Source organism: Heliconius melpomene, chromosome 8, assembly GCF_056956725.1.
Source record: "Heliconius melpomene rosina isolate 202511_hmr_F chromosome 8, ASM5695672v1, whole genome shotgun sequence".
Classification (NCBI taxonomy): domain Eukaryota; kingdom Metazoa; phylum Arthropoda; class Insecta; order Lepidoptera; family Nymphalidae; genus Heliconius; species Heliconius melpomene.
Window position 1 is genome coordinate 4057161 of NC_140396.1, and position 18871 is coordinate 4076031.

General features: G+C 31.1%; 3 protein-coding genes across 3 annotated transcripts; 2 read left to right on the top strand and 1 right to left on the bottom strand.

The window, feature by feature from the left end:
• Positions 1-658: 658 nt before the first annotated feature.
• On the top strand, positions 659-4461 carry LOC146536734 (cystathionine beta-synthase-like). Its single transcript, XM_085189625.1, has 9 exons — positions 659-960; positions 1041-1208; positions 1470-1627; positions 1875-2099; positions 2454-2586; positions 2830-3010; positions 3269-3400; positions 3584-3816; positions 4376-4461. The coding sequence occupies exons 2-9, from the start codon at positions 1058-1060 to the stop codon at positions 4459-4461; spliced, it is 1299 nt and encodes a 432-aa protein (XP_085045751.1). The 5' UTR covers positions 659-960; positions 1041-1057.
• A 2162-nt stretch (positions 4462-6623) lies between these two features.
• LOC146536735 (cystathionine beta-synthase-like) lies at positions 6624-17311 on the top strand. The gene is made up of 11 exons (XM_085189431.1): positions 6624-6838; positions 7006-7121; positions 7243-7349; positions 7466-7636; positions 7901-8082; positions 9027-9266; positions 11653-11785; positions 12890-13067; positions 14642-14782; positions 15775-15965; positions 16499-17311. The coding sequence occupies exons 2-11, from the start codon at positions 7057-7059 to the stop codon at positions 16615-16617; spliced, it is 1527 nt and encodes a 508-aa protein (XP_085045557.1). The 5' UTR covers positions 6624-6838; positions 7006-7056; the 3' UTR covers positions 16618-17311.
• Positions 17312-17527: 216 nt separating this feature from the next.
• PQBP1 (poly-glutamine tract binding protein 1) lies at positions 17528-18831 on the bottom strand. The gene is made up of 2 exons (XM_085189432.1): positions 18619-18831; positions 17528-18541 (listed from the first exon to the last, which is right to left on the bottom strand). The coding sequence occupies exon 2, from the start codon at positions 18408-18410 to the stop codon at positions 17562-17564; it is 849 nt and encodes a 282-aa protein (XP_085045558.1). The 5' UTR covers positions 18411-18541; positions 18619-18831; the 3' UTR covers positions 17528-17561.
• Positions 18832-18871: the final 40 nt, after the last annotated feature.

Below are 18871 nucleotides of genomic sequence, written 5' to 3' on the forward strand. Positions count from 1 at the left end.
TTTGCAGAAATTCAAGCTTAGCTTAGCCACAGCTGTTTCATCTGCTAGAACGAAGAAATATTAATAAATAATAATTAATTCCCCCGAGTGGGAATCGAACCCACAGCCGTCGCGTTATAGTCACACCTTTAGTCCCTGCGCCACGATGGCTTCTATTAATGATTTCGATGGACATATAAAACCTTTAATAGAATTCATATCGTACAAATTGAAATATAAATTGAGAGAATTTGTTCAATTTTCATTCTAAAAGTATACATTTTCGTGTTATAATGGCGTCAAATATACTCAATGCAGGGAATAAATTTGTCCCGCCTACAAAGAATTTTCTTCACTGGAAATCTCCGTAAGTGTTTAATTTTACAATGAAGAGACTTTGCAAATGGATGCTAATCCCTTTTAACTAGAATGAGATATAATTATTTTGCAATTGATGCAATTAAACCGACAGAAAAGCAAAAGACAATCTTCAGTGATGAAAAAACCATCATAGCTAAAAAATTTAAAAATTCTAATAGTATATATTTATATCAGAATATTTAATATATTGTAGGTACACGTTATATATTATTTAAAACTCTCTAAATATCTGCGTGTAATGGGTATCTAACCGATTCACGCAATATATTGGCAAAAACTATCATCATCCCACATTATGTGGATCTCTCTGTTATCCCTATATTAACATTTATGATACAACTCTGTTGGAGTTTTTGTGTGTAAGCTGTTGGGAGCCATCATGTTTTATCTAAGCAGACCAGCAAAAATCTAATCGAACTTAAATATTCGAAAAATGGTAACTATTTTAAGCTTAATTTTCAATTAAAATTAATTTTCAATTGAAAATTTCTTTTAGATACGTTAATAGAGTAAATTATAGTATACTTGATTTCGTTGGTAATACTCCACTCATCAAGCTCAATAAAATACCCAATGATTATGGACTTTCCTGTGAAATATGTAAGTGTTATTATGTATTATTATATTATTTTTAAATCTTTATATTAGTACATGCTTATATAACTTTTTTTATACTTAAGATGCAAAATGTGAATTCATGAATCCAACGGGTTCTATAAAAGATCGCGTGGCTCTGGCGATGGTAGAAGATGCAAAAGGTGAAAAATACCTTACAGATGACGCCGGTTTTGTGGATCCTACCTCTGGGAATACCGGGATAAGTCTTGCCCTTCAAGCTACACTAAAGGGTAAACTCATAGAAGCCTTCCGCCGTTCATTGGTTCTTCATTTCGTTTATGGACCGACATTAATTAAAATATAATCTCTGAAGTATTTTTATGCATAAATTTGTTTAATTTATTTTTGTGCAGTAGTACCCTATTGTTTGGTAAACCAATTTTTTCTAAAGATCTTTAGTAATGATAGCAATATGAATCTTTGTATTAATTTATATAATATATTTTAATCCAAATCATACTCAAAAGTTCAAAATAATGTGAAAATTTTAGAAAGAAAGTGCTATATTGTAACGAAAGAAAGTACATGTTCAGAGAAAATTAAGACTATGAAATTATTGGGCGCAGAAGTCATACAAACTAAAAATTGTATACAAATGTCTAGAAAGATAAAGGAGACAAGTCGCGATAATTTGGTTATAATGGATGAAGTAAGTACTGTAATAAATGTAAATATGTAAAAACGTTTTCTGGATTATTATTTAATTACATTTATTTATTCTGTTATTTAAACAAGTTTTATAAATAGGATAATTATCTATATCTGTATATATTCCTAGGCAAATCTAAATTATCATTAACGTTGCTTTTTCTGTATATTAGGTAAATCAATAAAATTTTAGATTTATAATATACCATATTTTTTATATATAATAGTTATTGAAATCATTATTTTAGATCGAAAACCGTGTGAAGCCTCAGACGCATTATTATACTACAGGAGATGAAATTGTAAGAGCATTGGGCACAATAGACATGCTAGTGCTAGGAATTGGTACCGGTGCAACTGTTGCCGGTGCTGGTCAACGGATAAAGGAAATGTGTCCTGAATGCCTTATAGTCATCAGTGAACCTGATGGATCTACTATGTTCAATACAAATGGAAAAAGTCATTCGTATTTAGTAAGCTATTACGGCTATGGATATTAATATCTATATAAACAATTTATATATATTTTTCATTTATGTGATTAACTAATTTTATCGATAGATATTAACAATTAGTTATATAAAGTTTTATTAAATTGGCCGATGGGGCGGAAAGCTTCTCGAGTGGCGGCCGTGAACCGGACGACAGGCCTTCCGTCAGGTGGATCGACCATATGGTCAAGGTCAACGTCAAGGAAGTCTCTGGATGTATAGATACGATAGGCGTAGAGAGTCTTGAGGGAGAGGGAGGCTTGTGTCCATCAGTAGGCGAGGAAAGGTTTATAGGATGATGATGATGAAATTAATACATATATACATTTTATATAGGTAGATAGTATCGGAGGACCAACGGTACCTCTCATTTTGGATAAATCTCAAGTCGATGGTTATGAAGTCATTACGGATAAAGAGGCATTCTTAATGGCACGAGAAATTATTAAAAAAGAAGGACTGCTGTGCGGTAAATATTTTTTTTTTAGGAAGAACAACGCCAACAATAATCATGCAGTGGTTTTATTTTGTTAAAAATAATAATATATTATATAGTCGCATATTGTGATGATAAAAGTGTTGTCTGCCTTGTGTCTAATAAAATATATATCTGGGTGTAAATTACATAAATATTAAAACTACCATTCACAAAACCATACATTCATAGTTACTATACTTAAAATATATTTTATAAATAAAATAAAATAATTAGGAGGAAGCAGTGGAGCAGCCATGGCAGCTGCAATCAAGTCAATTAAAAAAAACAATATAGGTGCTGGCCAAAAAGTTGTTGTAATTTTGCCAGATGGAATGTGCAATTACATGACCAAATTTGTTTGTGAGCAATGGATGGAAGCACATTTGTTCATGGACCCTCCTCAGCAGTCTATGAGGTAGATATTACTGATACTTAAATATTCTATAACCTATGTTCAAGGTAAAACCAGAAAAACGTGCTGCTTATTTTCTACTTCAGCGAGAATTAATTTTAGGAATTTCTCTCCATATACTGTTTATAATATTTATAAAATCTGTAAGGATCTTTTTTAATCTAGCTAATATTATTTTTCATAGTGAGATTATTAAGTATGGTATGCATAAAAGATGAGATAACATTTACTCAAAATTCAGACCAATTACCTATCTTACAGATGGTGGCGTAGCCCGATAACAGAATTAAAATTGAGTCGTCAGTTTCCCGTGGTAAATACAGCGGAAACCTGCACCCAAGCAATAAAAAAAATGAAGGATAAAAACTTTGCTATTGTTACGAACGACAAAGGGTGAGGGAGATATTTGCATTCATAATTAATGTACCCACTTATATTTTGAAGATATCCAAATGTAGTTCTTTTCTAAAATAACTTTATTTAAATTTGTTAATATATATAAAGTTATAATTCATTATAACAATTATTATAGATAAAAGCTTAATTCAAGATTTCCAACTGACTTGACATTTTTAGCTTATTTGTTGGCGCAATTTCTAAGGACAGCATTCGTCATGAAGCTACTAATCCCATAAAACTTCCAAATTCTCACTCGGAACGCTTCAACTTTGAGGATCAGGTGGCTGAACACTTAATAAGAGACTGTTATAAATTAGCTGTAAACGGAGAGAAAGGAGTGCCAACTATCGGTCTTCTATCAAGAATCTTAGATATAACTCGTTTTGTTGTTATCGGAAGTAATGATTCTGGTAATTATTAATTATATAAATTAGAAAATTTTGAAATTTAAGTACGTCTTTCGACTTCTTTTATTCTCTTAAATTTTACTATTCGTTCGACTCTTATCGTCATATTTAAGAGCAATTGGGTGTTGGGTAGCGGAGAAAAACGTCGCTTTTTGTCTTATCACTGAAGAAATGAAAATAAATTAATATTTAAATTAATAATTAATAAGCAGAAGAAAGAAGGGATTTTTTTATATTAAAGTCAATCGTTATATTAAAGTTAGTAAAGTAGAAAATATCTCTAAGCTAAGCAGAAAAAATCAAACAACAGAAAATATGCTTATTTGCATAAAATAAAATTCTTCCGTTACTGAACAACTGACAAGTAAACACGCAAAGACAAAACTACTGATTTAAAAAATCGGCAATTGGGATCTTAAGAGAGTCTAAGGGACTACTAAGAAAATATTTTAAAATTTAAATTCCTACGGGGACTAAGAACTTTGTATTTTATAGTTCATGCAAACTATGTTGTGGGTATTATAAAAACGTTAAATACTTAAGTATTTAATTAATATTTCAGGTTATTTTCGAGCGGATAGTGTGGCAACAGGAGATGATATCCTTGATTATATTTTTAACCACCATGAAGGATGTGTCACGATATAGATAACTATGAATGACTAATATGCTAATATCGACAAATATTATAAACAATAAAGTTATATTTACATGTACTTTCTGCATTTATTATTTTTGTATTTCAATAGAGCTCCGATAAAACTGTGTTCAAGCTAGAAGTAAGTAAGCCAATTCTTGCGGCTAATAACATTACAAACAAAAAACCAAGAAAAAACACACTAATCGTCGACTTTGATGCCCTTTTCCTGTTGATGCCCGGTGCGACCGCCCCGCTCGCACCCCCCTAGCTACGCCACTGTACAGTGGGTTAAAAAAAGTATTTGCACACCTAATTTTTTTGAATTTACACCTAGAAAAACACAGAATGATTTTAGTAAATTATTGTATTTAATAGCCTAATCTATATATATTTGTAATCGATTATTAAAAATTTTTAGAAAATAGAAGTAAAAAAATGAGATGGTAAAAACACCTTTTTTAAAGTCAAATAAGTATTTGCACACCAACCATTCTCTTGATACAATGTTATTCCCGCGACATTTTGTCACTTTAGGTAAAATATGAACACCGCTTGTATACATGTGAACATTGGGAACCGTATCCTAATATCGAGAGTTTTGTTTAGTGTTCAGAAAAAATCTTGAAGCCAACACACCCAAAAGAATTTAAACTGTCGTTATCGACGCGTGAAGAAATTATTTTACTCCGTAATGAAGGTTGAAGTTATCGCCAAATCGGGTCAAATTTAAAGTTAAATTACTCGACACAAGAAATGGGTAGTGTTGAAAATAAGGAAAGGTCCGTTCTTCCGAAGAAGCTCAGTGCGAGAGAAAAGCGACAAATTTTAAAATCGGTACAAAATAAACATTTACAAGCGATCAAAGCTTAGCAAATGACATCGCGTCACGTTCAGGTAAGGTTGTCTGTGGCCAAACTCTAAGAAACGTACTGGGTAATGGTGGTATTCGCAGCAGAGCAGCGAGGAAAAATTCTTTTATAAGTGAGGCCAATATAGCAAAAAGACTAACTTTCGCGAAAGAATACGTGAATACGCGTTTAGAATTTTGGAATAATTTTATTTTTTTCCGACGAAAGCAAACTTTATCTTTTTGGATCGGGCAGACAAAGATTTGTGTGGCCCAAGCCAAATACTGAACTGCAGGCGAAACATGTGCATAGTACAGTCAAACGCGGCGGTGGTCATGTGATGGTTTGAGGCTGCATGACAGCAAATGGTGTGGGAAACTTGGCTTTTATCGAAGGAATAATGAAAACAGTAGATTACGTTAAAGTGTAGCGAGTAATTTTATCTTGCAGCGCATCAAAATTAGGCGTATGTGAGACATACTACTTTCAGTAGGACAATGATCCTAAGTATACAGCTATGAAATCGTAAGGAATGTGTGTTGTACAATGGCCGTAGAATGCTGAAAACTCCGCCACAAACGCCAGACACCCACCCAATTGAAAATTCATGGCATCTTCTGGATTAATATTTGAGGAAAATGAAATTTTTAAATAAAAATTACGTAAAGCGTAGCTTTGATGGAGAAATGGGCTAAAAACTCGATTTAAACAACGTCCAATTTATTGGAATCGATGCCAATGAGATTGCAAGCCATCATTGATGCTAATAGAATGCACATAAAATATTAAGTGTCTTTTCTTTCACTCATTATTGCTTTTTTTACCAAATACGTACAAGCTGGTTGGTGTGCAAATACTTATTTGACTTTAAAATATGTGTTTATACCGTCTCATTTTCTAATTTCTATTTTCTGAGAAATTTTATTAACCAATTCGAGATATATATAGATTAAGCTATTAAATACAATAATTATCTAAAAGCATTCTGTTTTTTTGTAGATGTAACATCAAAAAATTAGGGTGTGCAAATACTTTTTTTACCCACTGTATGTAAATAAATTAAAACTTTACGAATTGTAAGTATTGAAAATATTTTGTATAATAAATTCAATAACCCTGTAATAATAATTAATTATTAAATACTGTATATTACTGAATATACATTTCTTTAAATATAAAGAGCTTTCATTCTTATTCAATTTTATATTTGTGGTACTTAATTATTTAATAAAAGATACGAGTATGTCTGTTCTGTTCTGTTCTGTGTATTTTTGTTTCTGACAGTTAACTCATTGACAGGTTTCGAGTTTCATATTCAAGTTGCTGTCAAATGCTTCACGCCGCCGCATGTGCTTGTTTACCTTAAAAAGTTTTTTATGTCCGTCTTTGTTATATTATTATATATTATATACGGCACTTACACTGCTTTAGTTATCAAAACGTTCTGAGATAAGAGTGTTTTTTTAATGTAATTGTGTTACACTTAGAGAATTCAGTTAACTTCAGTGTTATACAATTACCGCGTGAGAATTGACGTGTGAGTTAATAAGTTCGTGATTCGCTTATTTACGAATCGAAGCTACTTAACTTTAATAAACTTATTATAAAATGCATTTCATTGTAGACCCTGCTTCATAACGGTCAACCCTAAAACAGTTTAATAGATCAAGTTTCTTATTATATTTAAAAACTTATCTTTTTCAGATTTTTTAATATTTTTCTTACATAAATAAAATTTTACTAACGTTATTAAAAATGGAGAATGGTACTTCGTCGACGTTCCCAAATCTCAAAGAATTGCCTCACATTGTTAGAGCGTTGTAAGTAACTTTAAATTTAGATTTTTTTACTTCTATATAATAATATAGAAGTAAAAATAAAATGTTATTTTTTTTTCAAAAGAATGTTTTTGAAAAAATATAAAGTAACAAAATGTTTCAGAGATAGGAATCAAAAAGTTAATGAAAATATACTAAAAGTTATTGGTAATACACCGTTGGTAAAACTTTCGAAAATACCAAAACAAGAGGGCTTAGAGTGTGATGTTTGTAAGTATCCCATTTATAATTTATTAACAATATATTGAAATATCATTTTATTTACCTTAGAATGTAAAAAATTACTAAAAGTAAAAATTTACTGAATAGTTCTAATCTGCTTTAAGATGCCAAATGTGAATTTTTGAACCCAGGAGGTTCTGTTAAAGACCGCATTGCCTACAGAATGGTATTAGATGCTGAAGAAAAGGGAATTTTAAAACAAGGCATATCTGTTATAATAGAACCAACTTCTGGAAATACTGGAATTGGCTTGGCACTTGCTGCAGCTGTTCGGGGTATGTTAATTTTTAATATAATATTATAATGTGGCCGTTGTGACGCAATATAAATACAATAGTTACAGATTCAATTCCTACTTGATGGAATTTTTTTTTCAACCACAACAAATAAAGCAGTATCATGTCCCAGTTTCCAACATGTAATGTCTTGAAAATTAAATTGAAAGTGACAAATAGTCTTGTCTTAATACTCGGTACCTGTTGCCTACTCTGCTGTACAAGTAAAAAGGATAGCATGAAGCAAATTTTTTTTTCTTGTAGGATATAGATGCATAATAGTGCTACCAGAGAAAATGTCAGATGAAAAAGTAAATACTCTAAAAGCTTTGGGTGCAGAAATTGTGAGAACACCGACAGAAGTTCCGTCACATTCACCTGAAAGTAACCTTGGAGTCGCCAATCGCCTAGTCAAAGAAATTCCTAATGGTGTATTATTGGACCAGGTGATCTTTACAGTATTTGTTGATAATATACCAAGCTTTTAAGTTATCTTATTACCTAATTTTTTTTCTCATAGTTAAAATTACTGTTAAGATATAACATTACTTATTGTGATTTATTTATTGTTTTTTTTCCACAAAACACGTTAAAAGTGTTATTATGTGTTATTCTTAATATATATATTATTTTAAATACAAGATAATAATTTCCTTCCAAATATTGATTACAATCAATACCTAAATTCATAACTAGAATAGCACAAATTGTTATACATCTAAATATAGTTTCCTTTGCACATTGAAATGTAAATGTTTTGAATTTAAATATCTTTCTTAATAAACAGCAAACACATATCCAAACAGTGGCATATAGCTTTCCTGTTTACAAGTCTACATTCTTTCAAAACAAAAATATACAACAATTTGAATATTAATGAATATTTTTTCTTGTGTACCTACTGTTTATTGTTATATATGGGTGTCTTATGTCACTCCATTCTCTACTTCCGAAGTAAAGACAGTGGTGGAACCTGATGCTGTACTTCATCTTAAACTCAAGTGGGGGACTAAACTTTTAACCGTTTATTATTTATTATCATTTACTGTCAGGTACACTACAGCCCCACTACAGCCTCTGTACATGATCTGAATAAGTGGATAAATTGACTTACATAGATAATTAACATTAGGAGCAATTTATTGCACAAACAATATTTTTAAACTTAAAAAAATCGTATGGATGAGTATAAAAAAATATATTATGAAAAAAATATATTTATTTCTTGTACAGTTATATAACAGTAATTGAGACAGTTGAAAGTCCGGAGAATTAATTATTTAATATTTTCATTTCCCCCACTGGTCGAGCGGCGTTGAGTTCCGCCATTCCACACATAATGTCTGGAAAATTCAGCGAAAATAAATATTATTTAATATTTAAATGACAGTACAATAACCCGTGCAATCCTCTCGCACATTACGACGGCACCGCTGAAGAGATACTTTGGTCCCTCGACGACGACGTCGACATGGTGGTGATAGGCGCGGGCACCTGCGGCACCGTGTCTGGCATCGGACACAAGATAAAGGAGAGGTGCCCCAAGTGCATAGTCGTGGGAGTCGATCCGTACGGTTCCATATTGGCGGTTCCAGAGGAGCTCAATGTAACTGATGTTGTTATGTATGAAGTAAGTGATTTACTTTTATTTATTTTTAGTTCTTAAGCTATTTTCTTACTATCTCGCCACGTCCACTGTATTTTGTTTGTTTTTTTTTTATTTTATGTTATATCTGTTGTTTCTATAAATGCAATCATTCTGCTAGTTAATAACGACCTTCATGTTATATGAGAACGCATGGAGTAGTTCCTGAGAGCGGATGCGGAAAATAATAAATATAATAAATAAAACATTGATATGCGTTTAAATCTCTGGGTACATATAGTAAAAATGTAACTAACGTAAGAGACATGAAAAAAATATTTTTTATGGCATTAGTCAATGTAATCAATAACATGATTTTTTTATTCATTTTTGTCTTTGAGTTTGTGTTCGCTAATCCCAGAAACGGCTTAACTGATTTAAATGCAGTTTTCACTATTATATTTTCATAAACTTTCCTTAACATTTAGTGTTTATTTTATTTTAAATCGATTCATCCATAACATGTCAACAAGACCGATGTAAAATATTTTATGAGATAAAATTGCTATAAACTAACAAGTCGCTATGAGTCTGCTGCATAAAAAATAAATATTAGTAAATAAATAATCTAGTATTTCAAGCGGGCTAATAATTTTTATATGCATAGTGAACGGAAAAACCAGATATATTTTTTTAAAATTAAAATATTATATTTGATTAAAAGTAGAAAAAAAAACAAATACGATAATAATTACACAACTGTTAAAGAGTATTCTGATGCTGTTTTAATGCCATTCAATTTAATTCCTAAAATAGGTGAAGTATCCATCATCAATATGTCTGATAAAGTGTGTAAAAATATTGAATGAACTGAATAAATCTAGACAACTACATACTGCTTTAAATTAAATACTAGGCAAGTGCCAATATTAACAAGTATAATTTGTATTTGCATATACGTAGGAAATGGTAATATAAAACCAGATCTGCCCGATAAAACTAACTGGCTCTAGTTGTTAATGCAAAATACAAATAAATGCTAAATACTAAATTGATATCTTGCGAGAATCGGTTTTTGGTGATTAAATTAGATTTACATTTCTGACGTCATAATTATTATATAATCAATGATAAAAATATCGTCGTCGAGGTGTTAAATAAACTGCAACGATAATAGCTACGTCATTAAACAAGGCTTGGCCTTCTATTGTTAATGTTAATGTGTGTTTATTTTTATAAAAAAACGTAAGGTTTTTGATGCAGAAAATCTTTGTAAAACGGTAGATTGAGTTTTTATTAACTTATAATAATTATAAAACAAAACATACTTACCTTCAATAGGGATATATTTTACTTTTTAAAACAATAAGTGATGAAATCTTTTTTTTACTAGTACCTACGTGCATATTTCATATATTTTTAATGCAGTTATTTATCATCAGATTCATCAATTAGGTATATATATCTACCCGTTATTAAATCAATCTGTTAATTGTTAATTGACGTGTCATAATGCTACTGACAAACGTCTTTTGTTTTATATACTGAAATTTACATTTACTTAGAGCCAGCGTCTGACGATCTATATTCAGGGATTAGTTTGAGCTTTACGCTGTATACAGAGAGAACTCTATCTTTTAAGATACTCCCATTCCCCATTTTCCGCCTAATTATGGAGACATTGCGTGTTGAGTGACGAAACCCAACGCCCCAATTTGCCTCGTCCCCAGAGCGAGAGAATGAAAATATTAAATTACAATTCCTCGAGCTGGAATCGAATGCATAGTTTCCACATGTTAGTTATAACATATAGTTTACTGCGCCACGGCGTGCCGCATATTTTAATTTTTATTTCGCGGTGTTGAGTTCCGCCGTTTAACACAATCCATCTGTGTCAAATATAGGCAAATTGGCAACGGAGTATCACAGTTGACACTAGGTACTGGTTGCTAAAAATGTATTAATATCACGCCGTACGTTTCAAGAAACTATTAAGATAAATTTTATTTTTATAGCCATGAACTTGTTTCCTTGATATCATGTTACTATTAATTTCGCGTTGATTGTGTCATTACTTTAGACAAAATAAATTTTACTGATTACAGGACTATTATATAGAAAAAAAAATACAGTCGAATTAATAACCTCCTTTTCTAAGATAACGAGAAAATACTTTCAATATACTTTAACAGAGCGAACTTAGTGTTAAGACACTACGTTTCCCACTTTCCGACGGATTTTTCAACACCGGGCTTATGCCTTGGTGCCAGAGCGAATCGAAACGCGTGGGGATCGAACCTACAACAGACGCGTTACAGTCACACCAATAACTCAAGTTATTTCAGTCTTACGTTATTTTCTTATTAATTCTTTTTAAGATGTTTTCTTATTCTCATGTTGTTTCTTAAGCTATTTTCTTACTTTGTCTTAGATTGAAGGTATTGGCTACGATTTTTTGCCTCGCACACTCGACCGAAAGGTAATTGACAAATGGGTGAAGACAAGCGACAAGACTTCGTTTCAAATGGCGAGACGTCTCATAAAAGAAGAGGGTTTATTATGTGGTAAGTCATACGACGATGTAATTATTTCTTTTTGTTGTAAATTTTTTGACATATACAGAAATATATACGAAGAAATTCTTATTAGTTTATACATGTTGTAAATCGAAAATTTATCCGGAATGTTTATATAAAAAATAAGTTTAATCATTAAATAAGTTAAAAGGGTTATTGATCTCAATACAGGCTGTTTAAAAAAGAAATATAAAATAGACAACAACGTTATATATTATTTTGTATTCTATTACTCACTAGAATACCTCTGCCCCCTTATAAAGCAAGGAAAATACCTTTAAAGTTAATTAAACATAATTACAAAAGACTATAAAAACCGATATAAACGTGAAGTTAACTAGAACTAGTAACTATGACAAGGCATATAATATATAGGCACTAGTTTATATATGTTACTGGCAGTCTTTATAATTTCTGTATTCTATACAATACCTCGGCATTGGATAGAATACCTAGGGAACGCCCTATAAGCACTGTATGAAATATTATAAGTATTATAGTCCATTATATACTTTACCTAGGTAATATTACCTTAAGATAGGTAATAGTTAGTACCTTATTTTACGTATTCTATACATTGCCGTGGTATTGTAGGTATAGAATATCGAATTACATTATATAGATTGTCGATAACAAATATACTGCTCACGTTCTAATTAATTTTAACTTAATTAATGTAGTGAATTATTCATTCTTGTATCTAGAATCATTCTAGTATTATATTATAAGTATACCTCTCTGGCTTAAATTAAACTTATCTTAAACATCTGTTAACCTCATATAACAAGAGAAATTAATAAAAAAACAATTAGATAACTATCGGAATATCTTACAATTTTTTTCTCTAAACTTTGTTATCAGAGGTCCAGTCAGTCAGTCCTCGAGTGAGGATCGAACCCAAAACAAACCCTCACATCGTTAATCGATCGATTCAAAAGCTTCACATTGCGTCCTGGACATAGCAGGGTACGCAGAGTGAAAATACAAATCTAGACTTATGATTCCCATTAAGACACTTATTGTGGAGTTGTGGAACTCAACGCCGATACATGACGTAGACGGCTAATCATTAAAAATATAAATTGTTTTTAGGTGGCAGCAGTGGCGCCGCGATGATGGGAGCTGTTCATGCAGCGAAGAGCTTAAAAGCTGGACAGAAGTGCGTCGTGCTACTGCCAGACAGCATCCGCAATTATATGACTAAGTTCATATCCGATCAATGGATGGAAACTAAAAACTTTATACCTTACCCGAAACATGAACACTTGTGGTAAGTTATTTTGTTAATTACTTTTAGATATATAAATGAAGAAAATATATAGTTAATCCATTATCTATAAACGCGACGGTTGTGAGTTCGATTCTCGCTCGGAGGAATGCAAATATTTAATATTTTCATGTCGCCGCTCTGGAACTCGAGGAAATTAATTATTTTAATACAGACTCAAAGATAATTACGGAATATTTTAGGATTAGCTTTCTATCTATCCAGTAAAATAAAAGTAATAAGTAATTTATATATTGTATCAAGAAGCCTTGTTGATTGTGTGCTAATGAAATTCTCTGTATTGATTTTAAAACAATATCTGAGATCAATTGTATAGTCTTGATAGTAACGCTTTACTGACATTAAATCATAGTTTGACCTTGTCAGACATTTTATTATGTAGTTGTTTTCTCATAGTTACAAAACAAATTTTATAGATCTAACCAACAACCTGTTGTTACTAGATAATTTATGTATATTATTGTATTAATATCATTATACAATAATATACACAAATATGTATACGCAATACGTAAGCAAGATGTATGGAGTTAACTGACTTTGTCTGTCTTTAGTAGTTTTTTTTTTAACTCCCCGTCCATGCAGGGTACCAGATGGAACCTAGTTTTAAGATAATCACACAATTCCTACGCATCCTATACACCCGTTTCCTATTTTTCGCCGAATACTGGAGATAATTCGTGTTGAGTGGCAGAAGCAAGATATAGAAAAAAATATATTACCCAAGAAATATAGATTACCTATATATTTTATACCTAATATATTTAATATCTTTTGTAATACCTAAATTTGTAGTACCTAATATATTTTATACCTTTTGTAACATGTATGAAGATATCATTTTTCTAAACTAAATCAATACTAAAACAATATTCGATGCAATTAACTATTAACTTCCTCATATTATATGTAATTAGCAGCATTAATTAAGTAATATATATATATATATATATATATATATATATATATATATATATATATATATATATATTATCAAAATATTTAATTTATAGCGGACATTTGCAAAAATGCGTATTTAACCTTTCACTTAGAGATAAAAACATTTCATATTGTAGAATATAATTTATTTACAATAAATCAACGCAAATTCGTTTTATCAACATTCCACTTGACGTCAGAATACGTCATCAGACCTTTTGACATAGTTTCTTAATCTTCACCATATTCGACAATCAATATGTGATAAAAAATGTTTGTTCCGTTTCGTTACACACTAATTTTATAACTTTTTTTTACATATTATAAAATACATATTTGAATATTCACATTTTTCTACTGCCTTCACTCAGGGTAAGCAAAGGGAACTTGAGAATCTAGTCTTATGACACTCCGTTTCCGTTTACGTCGAAGTCTTGAGGCGTTAAGTGTTGAGTGAAGAAACTCAACGCCGGGTTTTGCCAGAGCGTAAAAATGAAAAAAAAAAACGAACCCACTACCGTTGCGCTTACAGTGGCACGCTTGCGATCCCTGAAATCACTACGTTACAACTTTGAATTTATATTATAAATGTATTTTAAAAAATATTTTATATACAGGTGGTGGAACAAATCCCTCATCGAACACGAACATCTCATTCAGAAAACACTAAGTTTATCTGAGAACAGTTCCACATTAGAAGCCGTCTCCGCACTGCGCTCGAGCAAAGCGCGACTCATCAACATTGTAGATGAAAAAGGGTATTTATTTATTACTTTATATACAAAACCAATAATACTATATATTATATTGTACACATTCGAGGAGGAAAACAAAATAACCATAACCAGTATACGGTTTTGGTTATAAATTATTCATTATAAAAATATTTTACACACAATTACTTATTACTAATTTCAATTATTTTTGTATGTATGTGGATAAGCTAGTAATGAAGTGTCAATTCTGAAACACATCGTAGTAGATCTATTTGACGCTCAAAATATATAACTCGATTTACACATCGAACTTTATTTCGTAGAGCGGAGAAATTAAATTAATTCTCTCCCCCCAACTGAGATCAAACCCACTACCATATTGTGTTACCCTCATTTTTCTCATACATATTATGTTTAGGATAAATTTTTAAACGTTTTTAATATGTAAAAATGACAATTTTTGACAATTATTAATCGACAACATGTTTTCTTCATTATTTTCAAAATTTTCTATGATCCCAATTAATTTATCTAGTTTCTTTTAATAAAATATTTTATACTAAAAATATCGTACAATGTTCTACATATCGACGAGACTTTAAGAAAAATATTTCTCTATTCTAGCCATCATTTGAGTCACTTTCAAAAATTACTAACTAATGTTTTTTTTACTTCTTCTTTTATTTCTGTATACATATATAATTATTATATTTTTAATTAATGCAATGAGGGCTACCGAGGGCGAAAATTTAGTGAGTTGACCACAAATTCCATATTTAGAATGAAATGCAAGTATAATAGTGAAACTTATATATAGCATTTTTTTAAATTTTATTATCTAAATTGCCCCTGTTGACAGCAAATATACGCAACTTTTTAGTTTTAAAGCCGTCGTGGTGCAGCACCACTTTGTCTGAACTGTCAGTCGCAGTACTGCTTATTTCCTTACTCTGGTAACAAGACAAAGCGCGGTGTTAAGTTTCGCCATATACTAACACTCGTAAAATATTTATAAAAATATATTTTAATTTCAGATCAATAGTAGGAATATTCACATCTGATAATACAAGAAAAAGATTGGCCAATTTGTCCAGCACTGTCGATGAGGAACTTAAAAATTATATTGTGAAGAAGTTTTGTAAATTGGATATGTCAAGCAAACCTACCTTAGGAGCATTGTCTCGTTCCCTCGATATTTCACCATATGTCGTCATCGTGAGGAGTGGTAAGTAATTCTTATTAATTCTTATTTAATAAAATTACATTTATGAAATTAAAAAGGATAAATTATATTTATAAAAATCAGCTTCACGCTGTATCCCGCACACAGCAGGGTAGGCAGAGGAAACTCAGTGTTAATTATTTATGTTTATATTTCCATTTCTTCGCTCTGGTGTCGAGGCAAATCGCGGCGTTGAGTTCTGCCACTCAACACGCAGTCTTCATCAGAATTTGGCAGAAAGTGGGAAACGGAGTGTCTTAACACTGGGTTCTCTCTGTCTACCCAGCTGTGTGCGGGTACAGCGTGAAGCTGATATAGTTTGAAAACAATATTATTTATTTTGATGAATGATCATTTTATGTCCTGTTCAAGAGTTTTATAGTAAAGGAAAATTGAATTTCCACTATGCATCTCTATCTCTTCCATTATGTATTGACTGGCTGATGCCAATGCATATCGTTTCCGCTCGACACTTTTCGATAAAAAAAGATAAATAATGTTGCTTAATATTTACAAAATTATTTTCTTATTTGCAGATTCTTTAATTAATGTTGAAAGCCCTCTTGGTATCGTTACATCAGAAGATCTATTATTATATGTCACAAGCAGAAACAACCAACTAAAACAGAAGGAACATTTCGACTTATATAAATAATACATTTATTAATTATGCTCAAATATTTACACAAATTAGAGTAGGACTAAATATATCATGAAATATATAAAATGTTATAGGTTAGCCTTAATCATATAATAGAAAAGTGACATAATTAGAAAAAAAATGTTTTTATTTTAATCAAATTTTGTATAATTTCTAACACTTTAATATTAATATTGTATGAGTGCTGATATTATAATTTTAAAGGTTTTATATAAACTTTAAGGTGTACCTATTTTGAGAACTATCAATTTTATCTAACAACAGGCCTATTCTGTGTTCTGTTATAGCGACATATAAAAAACAGAGTGAGAATTTTCTATAGTTGATATTATGATAAACTAAACTACACTACACACTAACTTAATGGTGGAGTTATTTAAACTAATAATCTTGATTTTCAATAATATTTTGATTATGCCACTTAACTATTTAACCAATTAGTTGATTCTATTAATCAAAGGGATACTTTATGCATAAAAAAGTATAGTGATTTTATGTACTTAAGAAACCAGATATTGTCATACCATGTATATGATCTAAATGAAGCATTTATATTATCTCCATCCCATTCCATGGTGCATTAAAGTAATGTAATTTTAACTAATTAGAAAATTTGGTACATATATTGTATATTTTATAACTTTTGACCATAAATAATATTTAATAAAAATAAATATTAGAAAACAAATGTTATTTTATTTAATTAAACATTTTTCTTTAATAAAATTGACCTGGGGTTTGGGATAACTGAAGATTTTAAATGAATTTAAATACCTAAAATTCAAAAGCCTAGTTATTTTAATTATCTTATCAATCTTTTCTTCAAAGAACATTAACTAAAATATCTATTGCTTATATCTCTTAAGTACTTTCTTTTTGTGGAATTTTCAATGAAAAAATTACACATTTATTACACATTTTATTTAAATATAATAAAACTAAATAATCTTATTAGGGGAAGGAGGTGGTGAACTCTGTTTGGCATTGGCAGCCAAAATTGCTCCAGGCGCAGGATAAGGTCTCATCTGATATAGAGGCCCTGATGCTGTAGAATCTACTCCAGTTTTAGCATGAGCATCCAAACCTGCAGTCCATTTACCTCTAGGAATATCAGAGTATGAAGCTGGATCCATCGGATCTAAATCATTATCCTTCAGTCGGTGCTTCCTTTTATCTCTATGATGCACCATTTCTCTCTCTCTATCTCGGCGGTCATGACGTTTTTCCCTGTGAGGTTGCTGAGGTACTTCTTGGTCTGAGGCATCACTGCTATCATCGCTTTCATCTCCTTCACGTAACAATTTCTCTTCACGAAGATGCGCAGCACACTCACTAGGCGTAGCTCGCGGATGTGAAGGCGGCAGCCATGAAACAAGATTGTTGTGAACATTCCAAAAATAGTATTGCCCAGTGCCTTCATCGTACACTTCTTCCCAACCAGGAGGTAATGGCCACAATTCTAAAACTCTCCGTTTATTTTCTAAATATTTCTCATCTGGAGTCACTTTTCCTTGTTTCCATGTTTTTACACAGTACTTGGAACACTCATGGTAAATGTTACTTTTATTTGGGCATCCTTTGTGTCCTTTTATTGGATCAACATTGACACCTTCTATACCTTCCCAAAAATGTTCTTTCGTGCCAATTTCATCAGGTTTGTTGTCGTAATCTTCTGCAATGATTTCTTCATTTACTTGAGCTATTGAAGTGTCATTTACTACATCAGCATTTCGTTTTAATATGCCCCGTTTGGCTAAACGAGCCGCTAATGCCGGGGGCAACGGCATCTCGTTTAACTGGTAAATAAATTTCTTGAGGTTAAACGTATTTAACGTCACGCTTATACATTAATTTATAATTATTTTATTGACAAAATAAATGTCAAAAGCATAGATAATACATATATACTCGAGAATTCCTGGAAAAAAGATAGGGAATAGGGATGTTAAATCCGACGAGTTACTTATGTGTTGTGTGGATGGACACAAGACCCACCTGATTTTTCGAACACATTTATCCGTGTGTATAACCGTCATATTAGTAAATGCTTGTAAGTGTTGTAATTAGTTTAGGGAACACTGGCTTCATTTCCACATTTCAAGCTTATTATTTTTCCGTACCCTACCGGTTAAATATTGGCTAAAGTTATTGAAGTTACTTTGTTTTATTTAATTACGATACTGGAATGACAAACAAACCAAATCGATTCAATGGAATCAACACGGCGAAACAATTAACACTATATTCG

Excerpts from the sequence above, each read along its gene's own strand:
- PQBP1 (XM_085189432.1), bottom strand. The coding sequence starts at position 18,410 with ATGCCGTTGCCCCCGGCATTAGCGGCTCGTTTAGCCAAACGGGGCATA.
- LOC146536735 (XM_085189431.1), top strand. The coding sequence starts at position 7,057 with ATGGAGAATGGTACTTCGTCGACGTTCCCAAATCTCAAAGAATTGCCT. Across the intron at positions 7,350-7,465 it reads GGGCTTAGAGTGTGATGTTT|ATGCCAAATGTGAATTTTTG; the intron begins GTAAGTATCCCA and ends ATCTGCTTTAAG. Across the intron at positions 15,966-16,498 it reads TGTCGTCATCGTGAGGAGTG|ATTCTTTAATTAATGTTGAA; the intron begins GTAAGTAATTCT and ends TCTTATTTGCAG.
- LOC146536734 (XM_085189625.1), top strand. The coding sequence starts at position 1,058 with ATGAATCCAACGGGTTCTATAAAAGATCGCGTGGCTCTGGCGATGGTA. Across the intron at positions 2,587-2,829 it reads AAAAGAAGGACTGCTGTGCG|GAGGAAGCAGTGGAGCAGCC; the intron begins GTAAATATTTTT and ends TAAAATAATTAG. Across the intron at positions 3,401-3,583 it reads ATTGTTACGAACGACAAAGG|CTTATTTGTTGGCGCAATTT; the intron begins GTGAGGGAGATA and ends TGACATTTTTAG.